Source organism: Dipteris shenzhenensis, chromosome 32 (genome assembly GCF_047967505.1).
Source record: "Dipteris shenzhenensis isolate YYH24624 ecotype China chromosome 32, Dip_SZ_1.0, whole genome shotgun sequence".
Taxonomy (NCBI): Eukaryota; Viridiplantae; Streptophyta; class Polypodiopsida; order Gleicheniales; family Dipteridaceae; genus Dipteris; species Dipteris shenzhenensis.
The window spans coordinates 10,342,073-10,357,756 of NC_141627.1; the positions used below are offsets into that span (position 1 = coordinate 10,342,073).

The 15,684-nt window shown below is 43.0% G+C and overlaps 1 protein-coding gene across 1 annotated transcript; it reads right to left on the bottom strand.

Moving 5' to 3' along the window:
- Positions 1 to 2,733: 2,733 nt before the first annotated feature.
- On the bottom strand, positions 2,734 to 4,946 carry LOC147880288 (peroxidase 56-like). The gene is made up of 4 exons (XM_087371120.1): positions 4,416 to 4,946; positions 4,004 to 4,192; positions 3,525 to 3,690; positions 2,734 to 3,426 (listed from the first exon to the last, which is right to left on the bottom strand). Exons 1-4 carry the CDS (start codon positions 4,692 to 4,694, stop codon positions 3,008 to 3,010), a joined length of 1,053 nt encoding a protein of 350 aa, XP_087227246.1. The 5' UTR covers positions 4,695 to 4,946; the 3' UTR covers positions 2,734 to 3,007.
- Positions 4,947 to 15,684: the final 10,738 nt, after the last annotated feature.

Below are 15,684 nucleotides of genomic sequence, written 5' to 3' on the forward strand. Positions count from 1 at the left end.
TGCACCCCCATGCTATCCTCCGAGGCATGCCCTTATCTACATTCAAAATCACAGAACTAAACTAGAGCACATATGCCCTTGCAAAAGCAACTCCAAATTCCATGTTGGTGGAATGCTTCTGGTATACCTTGTTGAAAAAAATCATCACATCCTCAAAATGTGCTGGCCGAATACCATTGCACTTAACCCAATATGCTCGATTTTCTTTTGTGTGATTGAAGACAGACAACCATTCATGTTCTCAGATATCACTTTCCTTTAACAGCTTTGGGTTGTGGCCTTCTACGTCAAGCCCGTTTTGTGCTTGAAAATCCTCTTTAATCCTCTGTCATGTATAATCCACCTTTTGTGCCTTCCACCTCATTGTGCACAAACATAATATCAACATCAAAGAAAGAGACCCATGCAAATAAAAACAACAAAGAGAGAGATGCAATTACAAAGAGGGAGACTGGAAGAGAGCTCGAGCGATCGAGAGCTAGAAAGAGATACTGAGACTGAGTGATGGAAGATACCTCTAGAGGAGTCTCACTTTGTCTACATATTCATCTCCTCTTCTATAAACAAGCTTGAAGGTAGCAGGTCTACTCTTTTCCTCTTGCACTCAAGCTGTTCTCTGGTTCTTGCTCACTTCAAGGTTTCTTCACACAAAAATGTCAAAAGAAGAAGCAGTCGGAGTACTCAGTCCACCACCCACAACCTGTCTTCAGTTATACTTCACGTGCCACTCATTATCATTCAAATGACTTGTTATTGGAAAATACAAATACGTGTAAAATAACTAAAGGGCCAACTTGTAGGCTTATTACACCACCTCTTGAAATGTGCTTACAAGCATAAATGACATAAAATGTTAACCTGCTTACACCCTGTTGGGTAGAGGAATTTTGGTGGTGGTATCACCTCTAGCCCCATCACTATCTCTTCTTGAAAACTCTGACAACATCATTGTCATTTCAACCTCTCTCTTATTCTTTTCTCAGTTGCTGTAATAATGATGATTCTTGTGAGGGTTGTAGAAGGTGAGGGGGTTAGTGGCTATGGAGAGGATTAATGAAAATGTGTAAGATATTTGCAAATTGTGAAGAAGGAACCTATATTGAATGAAGCATAAAGCAAACTTGTGGAGGAAATTTCAATGGCGAGCTCATAACTGCATTAAACCTATATTAAATGAAGGATAGACCAAACTTGTTGAAGGAAATTTTAGTGGGCAAACTCATAGCTCAAAAGGTCTTGCAACTAGGATTGTGGTGGAGCGCCCTATTTTGAGATGCTCATGCTCATCGATTAGAATTTGATGTATGCCAAAGAATGGGTTGCTTGGTGCCACCACAACAACATATGCCACTTCAACCAAGTTAGCCTTGGAAAGCATTCCAATGATGGGACTTGGACTATATTGGTTTATTTAAAAACGTGGCCCAAGTATACACTATTTTTATTGACATAAGCTATGCCACTATGTGAGAAGAAGATAAGGCACTAGTGTATTGCATTGAGAAGCATTGGAGTTTTAGCTTGACTCTATAAGAAGCATTCTTTTAAAAAGAAAGTGTCTCTTCATGACCTTGAATGGTTTAAGCTTATTGAGAAGTGTATTTACTTCTCAATGAGCTTCAAGCTAAAACTCAATCTTGAACTCACTTAATGGTTTGGAGATCCCATTGCCTACCTTCTAAGAGCTCATTCTTGCTCATCGTCAATGAGCATAGATGCCACAAAGTGGCATTTTCCCTCTATCCCAAAACATTTCCATGAGTCACCTATTTATCAAAGGGTCCTAATGTGGCAATCCAATACTCTTTAGGAGATGAGAAAAATGAATCTATGTCGACATATCAAGACCCTTAGGATTTTAGCTTGGTATAGCCAATCCTATAAAATTTTTTTGGTTGATGGAGGCTTGTTGTGGGGATTTTTTGGCAAAGATGGATGAGGGCAAGTTCGTGGGAACCATTACTCACCACCACCCAAAAGGAGCCGCGATAAAAAATGGCCCCTAAAATCATCATCGACTTCTTGATCCGTTGCACATTGCTTGGAGTCTCCAAAACCGCAATCAATCCGCATGGATTACCGAAGCTCCTTTATCCACTAGTGCCAATAAAACTCCCAACCAATGCCACCTTTAACTACACATTGCATTGAATAACTCTCCTTTTCGTGTGGGGGGATTCTCTAATTGTCAAGGGGTATTTCCTACGCAAATTTCCTCGGGACATCATTTTTGTGTGAAAGGATTCTCTTGTTGCCATAGTTAGATTATTGTGAGACCGTACACAATCTTAGAAGTTAGAATTTAGATTATTTGATATTTTTATTCTTGATGCAAAATAGTTTAAAACTATCTACCAATGATGTTTAGTCAAAAAAGATGATAATGGATTTTTTTGCCATAGACTCCACCACACTTTAGACCAGAGGAGCATCTCCCACCTCCTAAGTTTCCTATGGGAATGTGCATCCTCTATGATTGCTTGGATCCACATTGCATGGGAACTAGCTTTATCGATTGCATAATGCAAAGCTTTAAATCTTCTCTCTCTTAATGATTCTGATAAAAAGTGTTCTCTTGTGGAAAGACTTTATGAAAAGGGTGCAAGTGATCTACTATGACTTTCGTTGGAGTTGGCAAGTGCTCTTGTTCAACCTAAGTTTGGTGAACCACTTGTGTTATTCTTCAAAAAAGTTTTTGAAATTTTGGTTTTATTTCCTTTTTCATGCAGAGCGTCCCATACGGGGTGCCCAAGACACAATCGTGAGCTTCCCTTCTTTTGTTTTTTTTTTTTGGCGATGCACTAAAATCAAAAGTGCCGAGAGCTGCCCATACGGGGTGACCAAGACAAAATCATGAGGTTCCCTACTCAAGACCCGGGCGCACACACACACACATGTTAGTCTCGTGGTCTAGATGTTTGATGTTTCTTTGCTTTGGGGATCAAAGCATAGATGATAGACATGTATCATGGCAAATGTGTATCGTCTTGCCATTTAGTTGCATATTCTACGAAACTCGTGAGTTCAATGTTCCACATCGCTTGCGAATCTCCCCTTGGCTTTCTGTTAGCACACCCACCCTTCCCATCTTCACCATGGCTTTCGTGAATTGGATGAAGAACGACTGCTCATCCTTAGCATATTCAGTCACAAACGGCCTGGTTCGATCGTCCACCACAAGGGCGGCGTCTGAGGAGAACAACCCTTTGTTTTGCTGGAGGTCCTCGAAGAATTTGCTGTCGAATGCGTTTGGCGTGAGTGGATCCAGCGCTACCCTCGCTTGAATGTCGATCGGCCGAGGACACGCTAATCTCAGCCTCTTTGCATACGAGATATCCAGAGTTGGGTCGATTCCATTGCTGCTGTTGAAGCCATAAAAGCGTCTTGCAGCTTGGAAGCAGTGCGCTCTTCCGATTGTGTGCGCCCCTGTTCATTATCGAGGAATTACCAAAAAACAGAGATGTTCAGCTCTTGGAAATCTTCGATATCCAATGCTGGTGGAGCCGAATTCTAGCTATAGGTACCTGACAAAGTGACTAAGTCACGAATACTTAGGCCATTGGATGCAAAGCTTTCGATGAGAGGCTGAGCACTGGCTTGCGATGAGGGAAGGTGCGTTGCTGCATCCAAAGCAGTCGATATGCGGCCATCCCTTCGCCCCAATTCCACTGCCCAATCCGGTCCGCCACTCTGCATAGATCCACCCGCGATTGCACATTGCAACGGACTAGCGTGATGACAAAATTGGTTACCTTTGAGTATGAACCCTTTTCAAGAACGTTATTAGACTAACTCAACGGACTTTCGTTAAATTAGAGGCAATTCAAGCTATATACGCGTCGAATTATGATCGAAAGCACGAGGGGCGAGGCTTCGAAGTTCGAGATATTCAAGAATTTCACTCAAGAATCGACGTTCGTCGACAACTAGCAGCTGGACTCGAGTCTCGCGCAAACTTTACGGGACCTTGGTAAAATAGCATAGGATTGAACTTCTTTCGTACCTGCACAACGGCTTCCTTGGCAACCAGAGCCACGATGTCCGCGCAGGAGACGATCCCTGGGCACAGGCCTTCCAGTCGAAGTTTGATTTCCTCGTACACGTTGAACTCTCGTAACGTTTTGTTGGGGATTGCGTCTCGCTCGGCTGAGTTGTTAGCGGTCGACATTAAGAGAATAGACGCGTCACATCCCTGCGTATATAATGGAGCAAAATACATAGCATTACTGCGAATTGCAAACAGCAATGCATGTGCTCGAGTTCATGTGTGGAAGCATTTAAAAGAGCCTATCTTGATTAATCTCCACCACTCCGCGTCAGACTTTTCTGCAAAAAAAGACGTGCTCATTGTGCTTCTGCACAATTTCTACAACTTTCAAGAAAATGTATAGCACAGGAGTACCGGATTTTCTTACATGGACGAAGCAGTCGTGGAAGAACATCCTGAGAAGCGGACCAGCAGATGTGCGGTCCCGTTTAAGGCGTGCTGCGACGGCACTCGCCACGATAGACTGTAACGCGGGGCAAGTCTCATTGTAGAAGCCAGGGCGGATGAGTTGCGTTGTGATTGTTTTCGTACCAGATTCACCGCCAAAGGAAGCAAAGCAAGAGCAACCAACGACAATCAGCGCGCTTAAAAAGAAGAGTAAATCTAGCTCGCAACGCCTCACCATCTGGCAGGAGATGAGCAGCATGAACTGGCAGCTAAAGCAAGGAGGCTACAGGTAGACGATTGCAGTTTTGATTAGCCTTACAGAAAACGGAGAGGCCAAACTTACGATTGCGTCAGTCGGAACGTGGGCAGGGAGGCAATGGAGGGTCGGAACTTGGAAGATGGAAGGAGAACAATGATGCAATCTAACGGAAGGTAAAAGTTCTTGCTAACGAAGGCAGGGCCTTTTCAATTCTCCCTGTGGTGGCGTGCTTGGTTGTGAAACTAGCAGCTAGACTCCAGCCTGTGAGAATTACTGAAGTGACGAGAGTCGCGAACATTTGAGAACTGCAAGACGGCGATATCCCCGAGAACATCAATTCACGCACACTGATCAGTGATGAGTGCGGCTTGGGGTACGAAAGCGTCGCAAATCCCTGATGGATCGAGTATCTATCAAAATTTACTACTGGTTGCAAGTCACCGTGCTATGATTTATTGTGATCATTCAACAGTTGTACTTGTGACTCCGCATTGTGACGTTGCGAGACTCTAAACAAGTCTCATCTGCTAGCATTGAGGACGACTTGGCCAAGTTTCCACGCGCATATTGATATTAACATGAGAAACGCATTCATCCTTAAACACTGAAGTGACTGAACCCTCGCAAACGGCTTGACTGTATGCAGCTTGTCGTTCGCTCACTACGCTGGACTCAACTCATCTTTTTCTCTTGCGACTCACCAAAACCAACCCACAGATGCTTGCGCGTCGCTCTCAGCACACCCAGCTTGCTTCGCTTTAAATCTCCGTCGTCTCAATCTTCTCAGCCATCACACAAAAAGCTGCACACACCATCTTCGACATGACGGAGGCACTATGTTCTACTAATCTACTACATGGCTCGAATAATGCGTGATTGGTGGAGGCCTGCACGTCCTCGAGGCAAAGTTTTTTTTCTCTTGAAAATTAATTAAATTATAAAAAAGTGGAAATACAATTAAGTAGATTCCCGAAGCGCTCTAAACGCTGTAAGCACTTCAGGCCACCTAGCACTATAAACTCCAACACCGCCAAAACCTCATACATGAGATTTATCATCTTGAAGTGGCACTCCTTTGATCCCAGCATTGGAAATTTTCCATATGAACTGAAGAGTCACTGTGTGTATGATATCCCAAACACGAATCAAACTTGGATTGAAATTGCCACGATCTCCCAGCAAAGCCAACTTCCAACGAAGACAAACGAGCAATTGTGCTCGATGCAACCACCTCTAAAATGCCCACCAAGGTCTTCTCACCACTACACAAGCCCAAAAGAGGTGATAGTGGGATTCCATAGCTATCTTGCAAAGAGAGCAAACTGGAGAGATACGTCGTTACCTGCCAAGCCTGTCCTTAGTGGACAGCTCACAAGTCACCAACCTCCATAAGAAAAAATTACATTTGGGCGAAGGTGTAGCTTGCCACGCCTTCATGATACGTCTCCTCCAAACAAATACACTATCCATGGGTGCCCAACGTCTCCACTGAAGTTGAGTCTGAGAAGAAATACAAAGTCCGTTTGAGGCACAAAATCCTGAAGAGAAAGCCTCTAGAGTTGTTTCCCTTCACCAACCTCGAAGGTCTAGGCTGCGAACCACAACACTACTAGCAGGCCAATCCACTCTCACATTTGATAGTGTGGCTTGAAGAAAACCAGCTTCTCTTGCAATCAATCGGAATCGCCACACTAGAGTATCCATGGAGCACCAATCCCTCGTATTAATATTCCACGAGTCAGCCCAAGAAGTCAGCCCTCAATTATTGAGCCGGACTGACAAGCGCGGACTCAATTGAATTGGAGCAATTCGGTTTGTAAAATGCCAAGTATGGATCCAAACATTGAGTTTCAAGGACACACCACCTCTAAGAGTATTAGACCCCTTCCAAAGACAATCACCCAATCGTTTTCTCCACAATAATTAACCTGGAGAGAATTTGTGAATGAGGTATCCGAATGGGAAACTGAGAGAGAATTAACTCCTACCAACCTACAGATCTTCTTGAAATCGGAATAACACCTTGCGGTTGGATTAAGCCTCTTTGTAATAATAGCCGAGGGCTACATAGAGTGTAGCTTAAGTAGCCATTTACAACACAACTTGTCACACTAAACTTTATAAGAAAGCACACCCACCCCTCCCTACTCTTTAGAAGTAGTTACATAATCCCATAGAATTGGGTGCCATCTGCTTTGCCATAAGAAATCTTTTGCAAGTCTATCAACTTCACCAAGTCCCTTTTCTAAGAACGGCAAAATTGAAGATGCATAAACAAGCATTGGAAAGAGAAAATGCTTGAGTGCTACAATCCTACCCAGAGTGGAAAAAAGCTTACTCCTCCACTTGTGGAATTTGGCTCGAATTTTAGTAATGCTCCAATCTAGTCTTTGTTGCATAGTGATTCCAAACGGGTTCGAAACCCAATTGGGCATCCAAGGTAGCAGCAAACTGACCCCTGAGAGACAACTAAAAAACCATACTGTACCAGCCAATCAGGAGGGGCACCCCAATCTAAAAACATTAGCATAGACTTGCACTTATTGATCTTTGAGACTGAGACAATGGCAGAATCATCATATAGTTGCATTAATGCATCAACATTATTATTATCTACAACGAGCAGGTTTGCATTATTATCTGCAAAGAATTGAGCCGCAAAATGTGAACCATCTTGAGGCAAAGTTGAAGCACCACTGATGCTCAAATTGGCACCTCCATTCTGGAGGTTGCTGATTTGAGCATTGGTGCATAATTCTTACTCGAGCCAGTCCTCATCTATTGTGTGGCTCTGAGCTTTCCTCTGTCGCACTCTACAACACTCTACAGCACACAGAGAGCTCCCTACATGTAGTTAGATGGTCTCTCAGTGCCAATAAATGCATTGCCATTTCTATTCACATGGAAATTTTCATTTGAGGCTTGAGAGTCGCACCAACCGCGCATTTTTATGTGAAGATAGTGGGAGAGAGGGAAGGAGTCTCACTTACGGCTTTCTCATATGCACAATGGGGGAATACACACAAAGGTGGAGGCTGAAAACAGTTTTCCTCTTCTTAGTTGTGAAAGCCAAAAGAACTCTAGTACAAAGAAATAGAAGAACCCTATATGTGGGTCTCAACCAAACTCAACTAACTAAGGTGTCTTACTAACTGAGCCACAAACTAGAGTAGATAAGGATAGCTATCATCCAGCTATTATTTGTGGGCGGTGTACCAACCGCATCTCCAGCTAACAAGTCGGTGACATAAATACACAACGGTCACCCTGGCATATCGCGAGTGGAGCTCGATATCTCAACATTTTAATCGTGTGTTCACTAACTCCTATGGGGGAATATGGAAGGGGGAGGACTTTCCTCAATAGAAAGGTCATAGGGAAAGTCCCTAGGGAGTACTACAAGCAACTTAATGACCATGGGGCTTTCCCATAACCCTAAGGAGGACTACAAGCCACTCGCTAGTTGGGAGTGACCGAGGGGCTTTTCCATACGTCAAGTGTGGTGGCGAGGATAAAAAGGAATGGGGGCAACATTCTCTCGGTCTTCACATAGACAAAAAATATGTATGTTTCCTCTAGTATGGATGTTGTTGACACGCTGCATGCATTCCTTTAGTGCTGGTGACATGCTCGACAATTTTCAACTTCATGGTGCTCAGTGGCGGATCTGAGCATTGGTGGTGCACTCAGCCCATTGAGAGGTTGTTTCCACGCCTCGCAAAAGCTCACATCGGTGACACGTTGGTTGGTTTTAATGTGCTAGCCTTTGACAGTGCATGGAGGTGAGATGTGAGCACTGGTAGTGCACACAACCCATGGAGGCTGCCATAGTCAACTCCTTGAGCCATCGGTGGGTTTGATTGCCCGAGACATTGGGAAACCTCCTCCCAATCCTCGCATGTGAAGTGTTCATGCTTCGTCTATTAAAGAGCCTTTTGTTTGGCGAGATGCTCTCTGCTATGGCAGTTGCAACTTTGCATGGAAACTGGCTGGAGGGGCCACTGGAGGCACACCTCATAGACCAATGTAGGAACCTAATAAGTGCACAGTGCCATCAGTGCTGAGCATCTCCCACCCCTGGCATCACACTATGAGAGTGTGGAAACAACCTCTGAGGCACTAGTCGCCTCCTTGAGCCATTGGTGGGGCTGACTGCTTCGAGGGCCACACATGTTTCGGATTCGTATGCCCAATCCTTGCATGACAGGTGCTCGAGGTTTGTTTTCCCACACTAGCCCAATCGTTGTCTTCTTCCCAAGTGCAACTTGCTCGATAGAAGTTCTTTTTGTGTGGAAACCAGCTGGAGGTGACACTAGAGGTGCACCTCACACATTGGTGTGGGAACTGCACTAGTGTGTAGGGCACTAGTGCCCAATAGCACTGCTAGCTTGCATCTTGCAGGTGTGGAAACAGCCTCCACGTTCATGGTAAATGGTCAACCGCCCACCAACCCATCCCCCAATGTGAAATGTCCAAGGAAGGCTATAATTTTCTAGATGAATAAATTGATGGTGGCCTTTTGCTAGTTTGTTGGTGATTTCTTTTTCATATTCCTCTCATCCAATAAACAAGAGTGCACAATTGCACGTGGGCACAAGCACTTCTTGATACAAAAGAGAAATCAAAAAATTTTCAAAAGGTCTTCGGGCGCTTGAGTAATTTGTTTATGCAAGGTAGCCTATAGAAGGTTTTCTATTTTCAAGCAATCCTCATGAGGCCACTTGTTGCAATCATACGTGTTGTTTTCCTATAAACTATCTAACAGTCAAAAGCATATAGAGCATATAAACAGGAAGCATAAATCACCCCATTATTAGACATGTAGGGACAAATCCGTGGTAGAGATTCATCGTAAGTCCTAAAAAGCTCTCGCATTTAGTTCTTCTTTCAATTCTGGTATTCCCCCACTCGAAGCAACGCTCCTTCTGTAGATTCTAATTTATATGCACCTATCTTAGAAGCTTCATTTTTACATCGAACCTGTGCTTTATGATGAAGATATCTTAATACATATGCCAATGGTGAGCCGATGAATTTGCAAGAGTTGCAAGATGGTGAACAAGTGAATTTGCAAAAGCTACAAGTTGATGGATAAGATCTTCTGAGTGTACATATATAAGGAAGGCAAAGAACCCCTTGTCCATACAGGGCTGATTGCTAGCATTTAGTCATTAGAGGGGATGTTCATTCGTACGACGGAGCACTTTGAGAACTAGCAGTTTGTGTGGAAGAATCCACATACATTTTTCTTGCCTTACAGCACAACCAACATGGTGAAGGAGCTATATGTGTTAAATTCCAAGCTCATGCTCTCGCTGGTGGGGATATGTTGAGATGATTGTGGCCAAACATCAATTCTGGAATAAAACTAATGGTGGTGATCATTCTAGTCTATGCATGCGACTCACAAATGAGTTAAATGATTTGCTACCGATTGTAATTGTGCTTTTGTCAAACTCCAAATGTTGCAAAAATCACACACATTATAGAAATTGTATTCAAATTTTAGGGAGACCACACACTATGGATACATATTAAGAGCCATTAATGTGTTGATCTGATATCTTTGTTGAGAAGCATAAGACTTTCACAGAAGTGGGATGAGGCTACTTGATGGTGGGCATTACATGGTCATTAATTAAAGCCGAAGGCTTCAATTGACTGACTTGAAGCAATATGGAGGCAAATTGTGAGTTCCTTGAAGAAGCTTTGATGGCAGTAAAGATGTGATCATCTAGGGGACTTGTGGAAGAAAGAGCAAAGACTTTGCTAGAACTTACTATGATATCACACCTTGCAGATTTCTTGAAGGAGCGCCATGACCAATTCATCTACAAGCACAACAATGGGTACTCCTCTCATTTTTGAACCATTTGCCTTGCTTGAATTCCACTTTGCTATCTGCTAGTACCAAATCTCATTTTGATCATCGATATGTCCTATTGTAAAGCTTATGTATTATTGGATTAGCCCGAATGCATATTGCACTAGATGATGATTGTGCGGTCACTTTCGTGGATTTCAATGTGGGGAAGCAAAGTTTGGCTAACATGAAAGCAACAAGCATGATGCATGGTTGCAGAGCAAGCCTGATTTCTATAGGATAGTCGAGGGGCGAAATAATTGTTGAAATGTTGATGAAGGCAATGTTAAATATGGTTTATCAAAAACTATGCATAATAAAATCCACTTTGTGGACTAATTCAATAAACAGGTGCACACTGCAGTCTATTGCAACTACCCAATTGTTTGGTCTATATGAAAATCTTCATCTCACGGCATCAAATTATTATGGGCCTTTGATTTGGTGGTTGGAAGAAAGGCGACAAAAGAAGAAGTGTTAATCCACACAGTCGACAACACGCTCAATGATTTTTGTAAGTTATCTCAACCACAGGATGAATGAAGTTTTTTCATGACCAACATGCTACTACCTCCTATGTTGAGGGCGTTGTTTATCACTCTAGTTTTGAAGAGATGACATCTACTTATTATCACTCTGGTTCTAGAGATTTGGTACTCGAGGAATTGTAGTTTTGTGTGTGACATGGTAGTCATAGGTCAGAGTATCTCCAGAGTATATTTATGTTACCGACAACAAGCGGTTAGTTAGTGGGAGGAGGGTAGGCTCATTGAGTGCACAAGAACATGACAATCTATGCAACGATACTATTGTGTAGTGATGCTAATTGGGCTATCAAGAGAATAGAGCCGCATAGTCTAGTCATATGCTTTGGATTTGTTGTTGAAACAAAGACTAGGTGTGGAGAAATCATAATGAGATGGGTCAAAGTGCGACTGAGGGTGTCCTTACACCTTGCTTTAAGGGTAGAAGACACCATCCTCATGGTATCAAAGATCAATTAATGTGGTTTTGCAATACCTCTATAGCCCATACTTGGAGTGTTGATCAGTCTATCTTGGGTGACTTGGGGTATGGAAGGTTGTAATTAGGAATTCCATTAAAACACATGAAAAGGAGAAGTTGCAACAAGCAAGTTTTGTGCTTGAGTAGGATGATAGTCTACATTTGTAGGGAGCACACATGCTAAGAAGTGCTGTAGCAATGAGTCGTGTTCATGTAGACTGAAGGGATCATAACACAATAGTAAAGTGGCAATCCAAGCTGAGTAAATATTTTCAAGAGAGGATTCAGAAGGCTAAGTGTTTGAACCTAAAGTTGTGCAAGAGAAAATAATTATTCCAAATGAAATGCAACTGTTTCATGTGCGTACGTAGAGTTCTATCACAAAAGGCCTTACATACACAGTGACAATATCAGAGTTTCCACGATGCTCTTACAAGGACTTCATGCAACAAGATGCAAAGAAAGGGATCTACATTCCATGCAAACACATCTACTTTGTCTTTGTGGGTGTTTTGGAATTGAGTGACAAAGTTCATGAATTCATGCACTAGGATGCTCTTACAAAGGCTCATTTGTTCCAGTCCTTGGCTTCTCGTCAAAATCAACCAATTATTGGCAATCGACTTTGGCTGCTAGTACGTATTTAGAATATGTATGAAGTTTTGTTAGCAAAGTTTTGGAGACTATTTTTGAGAAGCAATACTATAGTTTATCTGCTATATGTCATTTTTGAAAGATTCATTCTAAAAGTCACTACTCAAGATAAGGTACTAGCAATGGTGCATCTTTGACTAGAAGAATGTGACCTACGCTTTTTGGAAGGGGCTCTACGTTCCAAGTGTGGCTTGAGTGGAGGAGACATTCTCTTCAGTGTAGGTGCCTAGGAGTGTTGAGGACAAGGTCATTGTTATCACATTAGCTCTATTGTAGAGGCAAGGACTAGGTTGCCCCAAGAGGGTCACAAGGAGGTGTTGTCTGCAATGGAATTGCCCATGGTGACACACCAAGGATCTTCCAATAGATATGTATTTGATAACTTAGAGACTCTGGAGGCCATGGATATATTCCTGTGATATCCATAGGTGACACTATTGAGGCATGCTCCTAACCATCTATCCAAATATAGACCAACTCACCAAGGTTGAGATGCATCCAAGCTTAGTTCGTGAACATAGTGCTATACGAGTAGTAAGCCCTATTGTTGTGCCTAATTCATTTTTTGTAAGATGGTTGGCATAACTGCTTGATGTGCAAGAAGTAGGTCTGAACTTTTATCAAAGCATTGCTAAGGAGTTGTTCGATGAGATGAAGGACTTGGGCAAAGTAAGATGGTAGCTATGACATGCTTGGGGGTGGGTTGTTAACGAGGTGGTGTGCAATGGGTCCCCGAAGTGTTGCAAAAGCCTCCTACTATTTGTATGCTACTACGGCTAGTACTGCATCACCAAATGCACTAATTCCCACTTGTAGTGTGTATCTTCCTTGATTGGAGCATAATTAGGATCCAGAAATGCTAACTAAAACCAAATGTTGTGGATAAGCATGTCCACCTACTCTTCTTTTGTGAATAAGGTCTAAGGGGGAGTCACTCTTGTCAAAACTTAGATGTGCTTGAGGTGTACTCCATCTATCTCTTCCACAAAATGTGACTCATCCCTATATGCAAATCCCTAACAAGCACTAACACTTGCTCCACGAGTGGAGGGGGGATGTTTGACTAGCATCAACATAATATACTACTGCTCCCACTTGAGACTTGGGATCCAATAGAAAAAGATTTGAGCCATGGATTGATCCTCCAAATCTAAGTCTTTCTCACTAGAGTGCACAGTGCCCTTTACTGAGCTTGTTGTTGTGGCAGTTATTGGAACGGTTGTGCTTGCACTTGTACTACCACCCATTGTCCCAACTCAGACTATTGTTGCAGCATTGTAAGTCCAATTCTCTAACCACCTAACCTAGCACCATCTCCTTTGTCGCTGGGCTTTTTGTCTATTGGGAGGTACTCCAATATGTTTTGTTAGCTAGTTGAGGTCTTGTAATAGGGCTTGGATCTCTCAAAGCTTTCACTCTTTGCCTCAAGACCACATTCTCCTCTCGAATTTTCTACAACTTAGCTTCTTCTCCTTTTAAGGCCTTGATCTACTCTTCTTGTTGAACCATTATCTACCTTTGTGAAGCAATGCTCCTTGTTTCATTGTATTGATGTAGAACCTTGTCATGGTTAGCTGGAAGCTGCTTGTATGTTGGTTGGAGCATGTAAAGTTTTTATCAGTATTTTTATTCCAATTAGTCATACAATCCACCAACTTATGGTACCAACCTCTCATTTCTTGAACATGTTGTGCATGTTCTTGGCATTCAAAGAATAAAGCTTGGGGTGGTACCCAATTATGTGCTACCAGATGGACTATTTGAGCTCCCTCGATCATAGACTCTCATAGTTTTTGCCAATGGTCAACTACAATGTGTGGGGGCTAGGTAGGTAGTAGAAAAGAGGGTTCAATGCCCTCTCTTAGCAATACTGTTCAAAGGGGAGGAAGTCAAGACAATCACTAGGTTGGCTGTGGGGGAAGACTATGGAACCATTGAGCTGGCATTTGTTCTTTGTCCTCCTCCTCATCCAAAATTTGAATTTCTTTACCCTTGCAAGCCCTCTATTGCTCTGAGTTATTAGTTGGCATGGCCGAGACATCCGAAGTAGGTCCACCCTAAGGTAGGCTTTCTAGCCTAGAGGCTTACGAAGCTGTTGTGACATTGTGGAGCTCAATGGTCCCATGGTTGACTCGGGTGACCAATGTCTCCATGTCCATAGGAGTCTCGATGGTTCCTTTATCATTCCCTAGTTTGCTAGGGTTGCCCTAGAATTCTATCACTGCCTCAGTTGCTGCTACTAACTACCCGACCTCCACTATAGTCTCTTCCTAGCTTGTGGGCGCAACCATTGTGTTTGTTGCATTGGCCTCTACAATGGACTCAGGGTTGGGACCAGCATGTTCCTCCCTGTCTTGTGCCAGTGGTGGCACCTCTTCCTCTTGGACAGTCTTGATAGGTTGCTTGGCCATTACATTGGGCTCAAGGCCAAATGGTTTCTCATCTGCATCCTTGGCACTCTCCTTATGGTCCTCCTTGTTTGGAATTTCCAAGTTTGTTCCACTCTTATTGTTCTCCTTACTTGCGATGACCTCCTTCTATTTTGGTGGGACTCACATCTGTGGGGGAGAGGACTGTACCTCAGGATTTTTAGGAGAAGTTGGGGGGGTAGACACCCTTTTCTTGGGCTCACTCTCTGTGGATGAGGCAATAATAGTGGTGGCAAAAGGGTCCTCCAAAATTGCTTTATTGTCTATGGTGAAGATGAGCCATCATCAAATGAATTTTTCGCAAGAAGATGAAAATAGGGGAAGGTGATGGCCCAGCTCATGATCCTATGACCACAACTTTGAACTCCTCTACTTAGGTATACCTTTAACCATTGCACTTGATCCTCCTATTTTTTTTATTGCTATTTCCTTCTCCACCCCTGTTGAAGTTTCTCTTAAGACATTTGCTACACAAGTGATCATCAACTGTAAAGATGGTCCTTCAAACCTTGGAGTCCCTAGCCATCCCACTACCCCAAACTCCAAACCATGCCAAACCATACATAGGTGCAAGCCAATCTCACAGTGGATGTGCCATGCATACCCCCTTTAGTTGTTTGTCAAAGGTCTCCATGAACATATCAAGCTAGTTGATTTGAGCTTTATCTTCATAGGCAACAATTGCCTTGGCCACAAATTTTCGAGGAATATAATCTGGACTCTTCTTAACTCCAATGTATTCTATTAGAAACCTATAAAAGGATTGAGATTTGGCATCCTTGGCCTTGCTAATTAGATAGCCCTATGACTAGTAGAAGGGATGATCCTCAAACTACCTATCATTGTATTGAGCTGCCATCACCTATTGCTCCTTTGAGTGGCCTACTGGCATCGGAGCTAGCCTAAAGTCTTTTGCATAGAACCACCTGTCAAGATGGTTCTTTCTTTTGAGCACACTAATGCTATGCGTATCTACCTTGTAGGAGTTTAGGATTGCTTCTATGGCAAGTTTTCCATATCCAAGAGCTTATTCCGCTTT

What these genes read in the sequence shown, in the direction of transcription:
- LOC147880288 (XM_087371120.1), bottom strand. Translation starts at nt 4,694, where the DNA reads ATGCTGCTCATCTCCTGCCAGATGGTGAGGCGTTGCGAGCTAGATTTA. An exon ending in TCCACGACTGCTTCGTCCAT is followed by an intron (nt 4,193 to 4,415) that starts GTAAGAAAATCC and finishes TTATATACGCAG; the next exon opens with GGATGTGACGCGTCTATTCT. An exon ending in TGACTTAGTCACTTTGTCAG is followed by an intron (nt 3,427 to 3,524) that starts GTACCTATAGCT and finishes GATAATGAACAG; the next exon opens with GGGCGCACACAATCGGAAGA.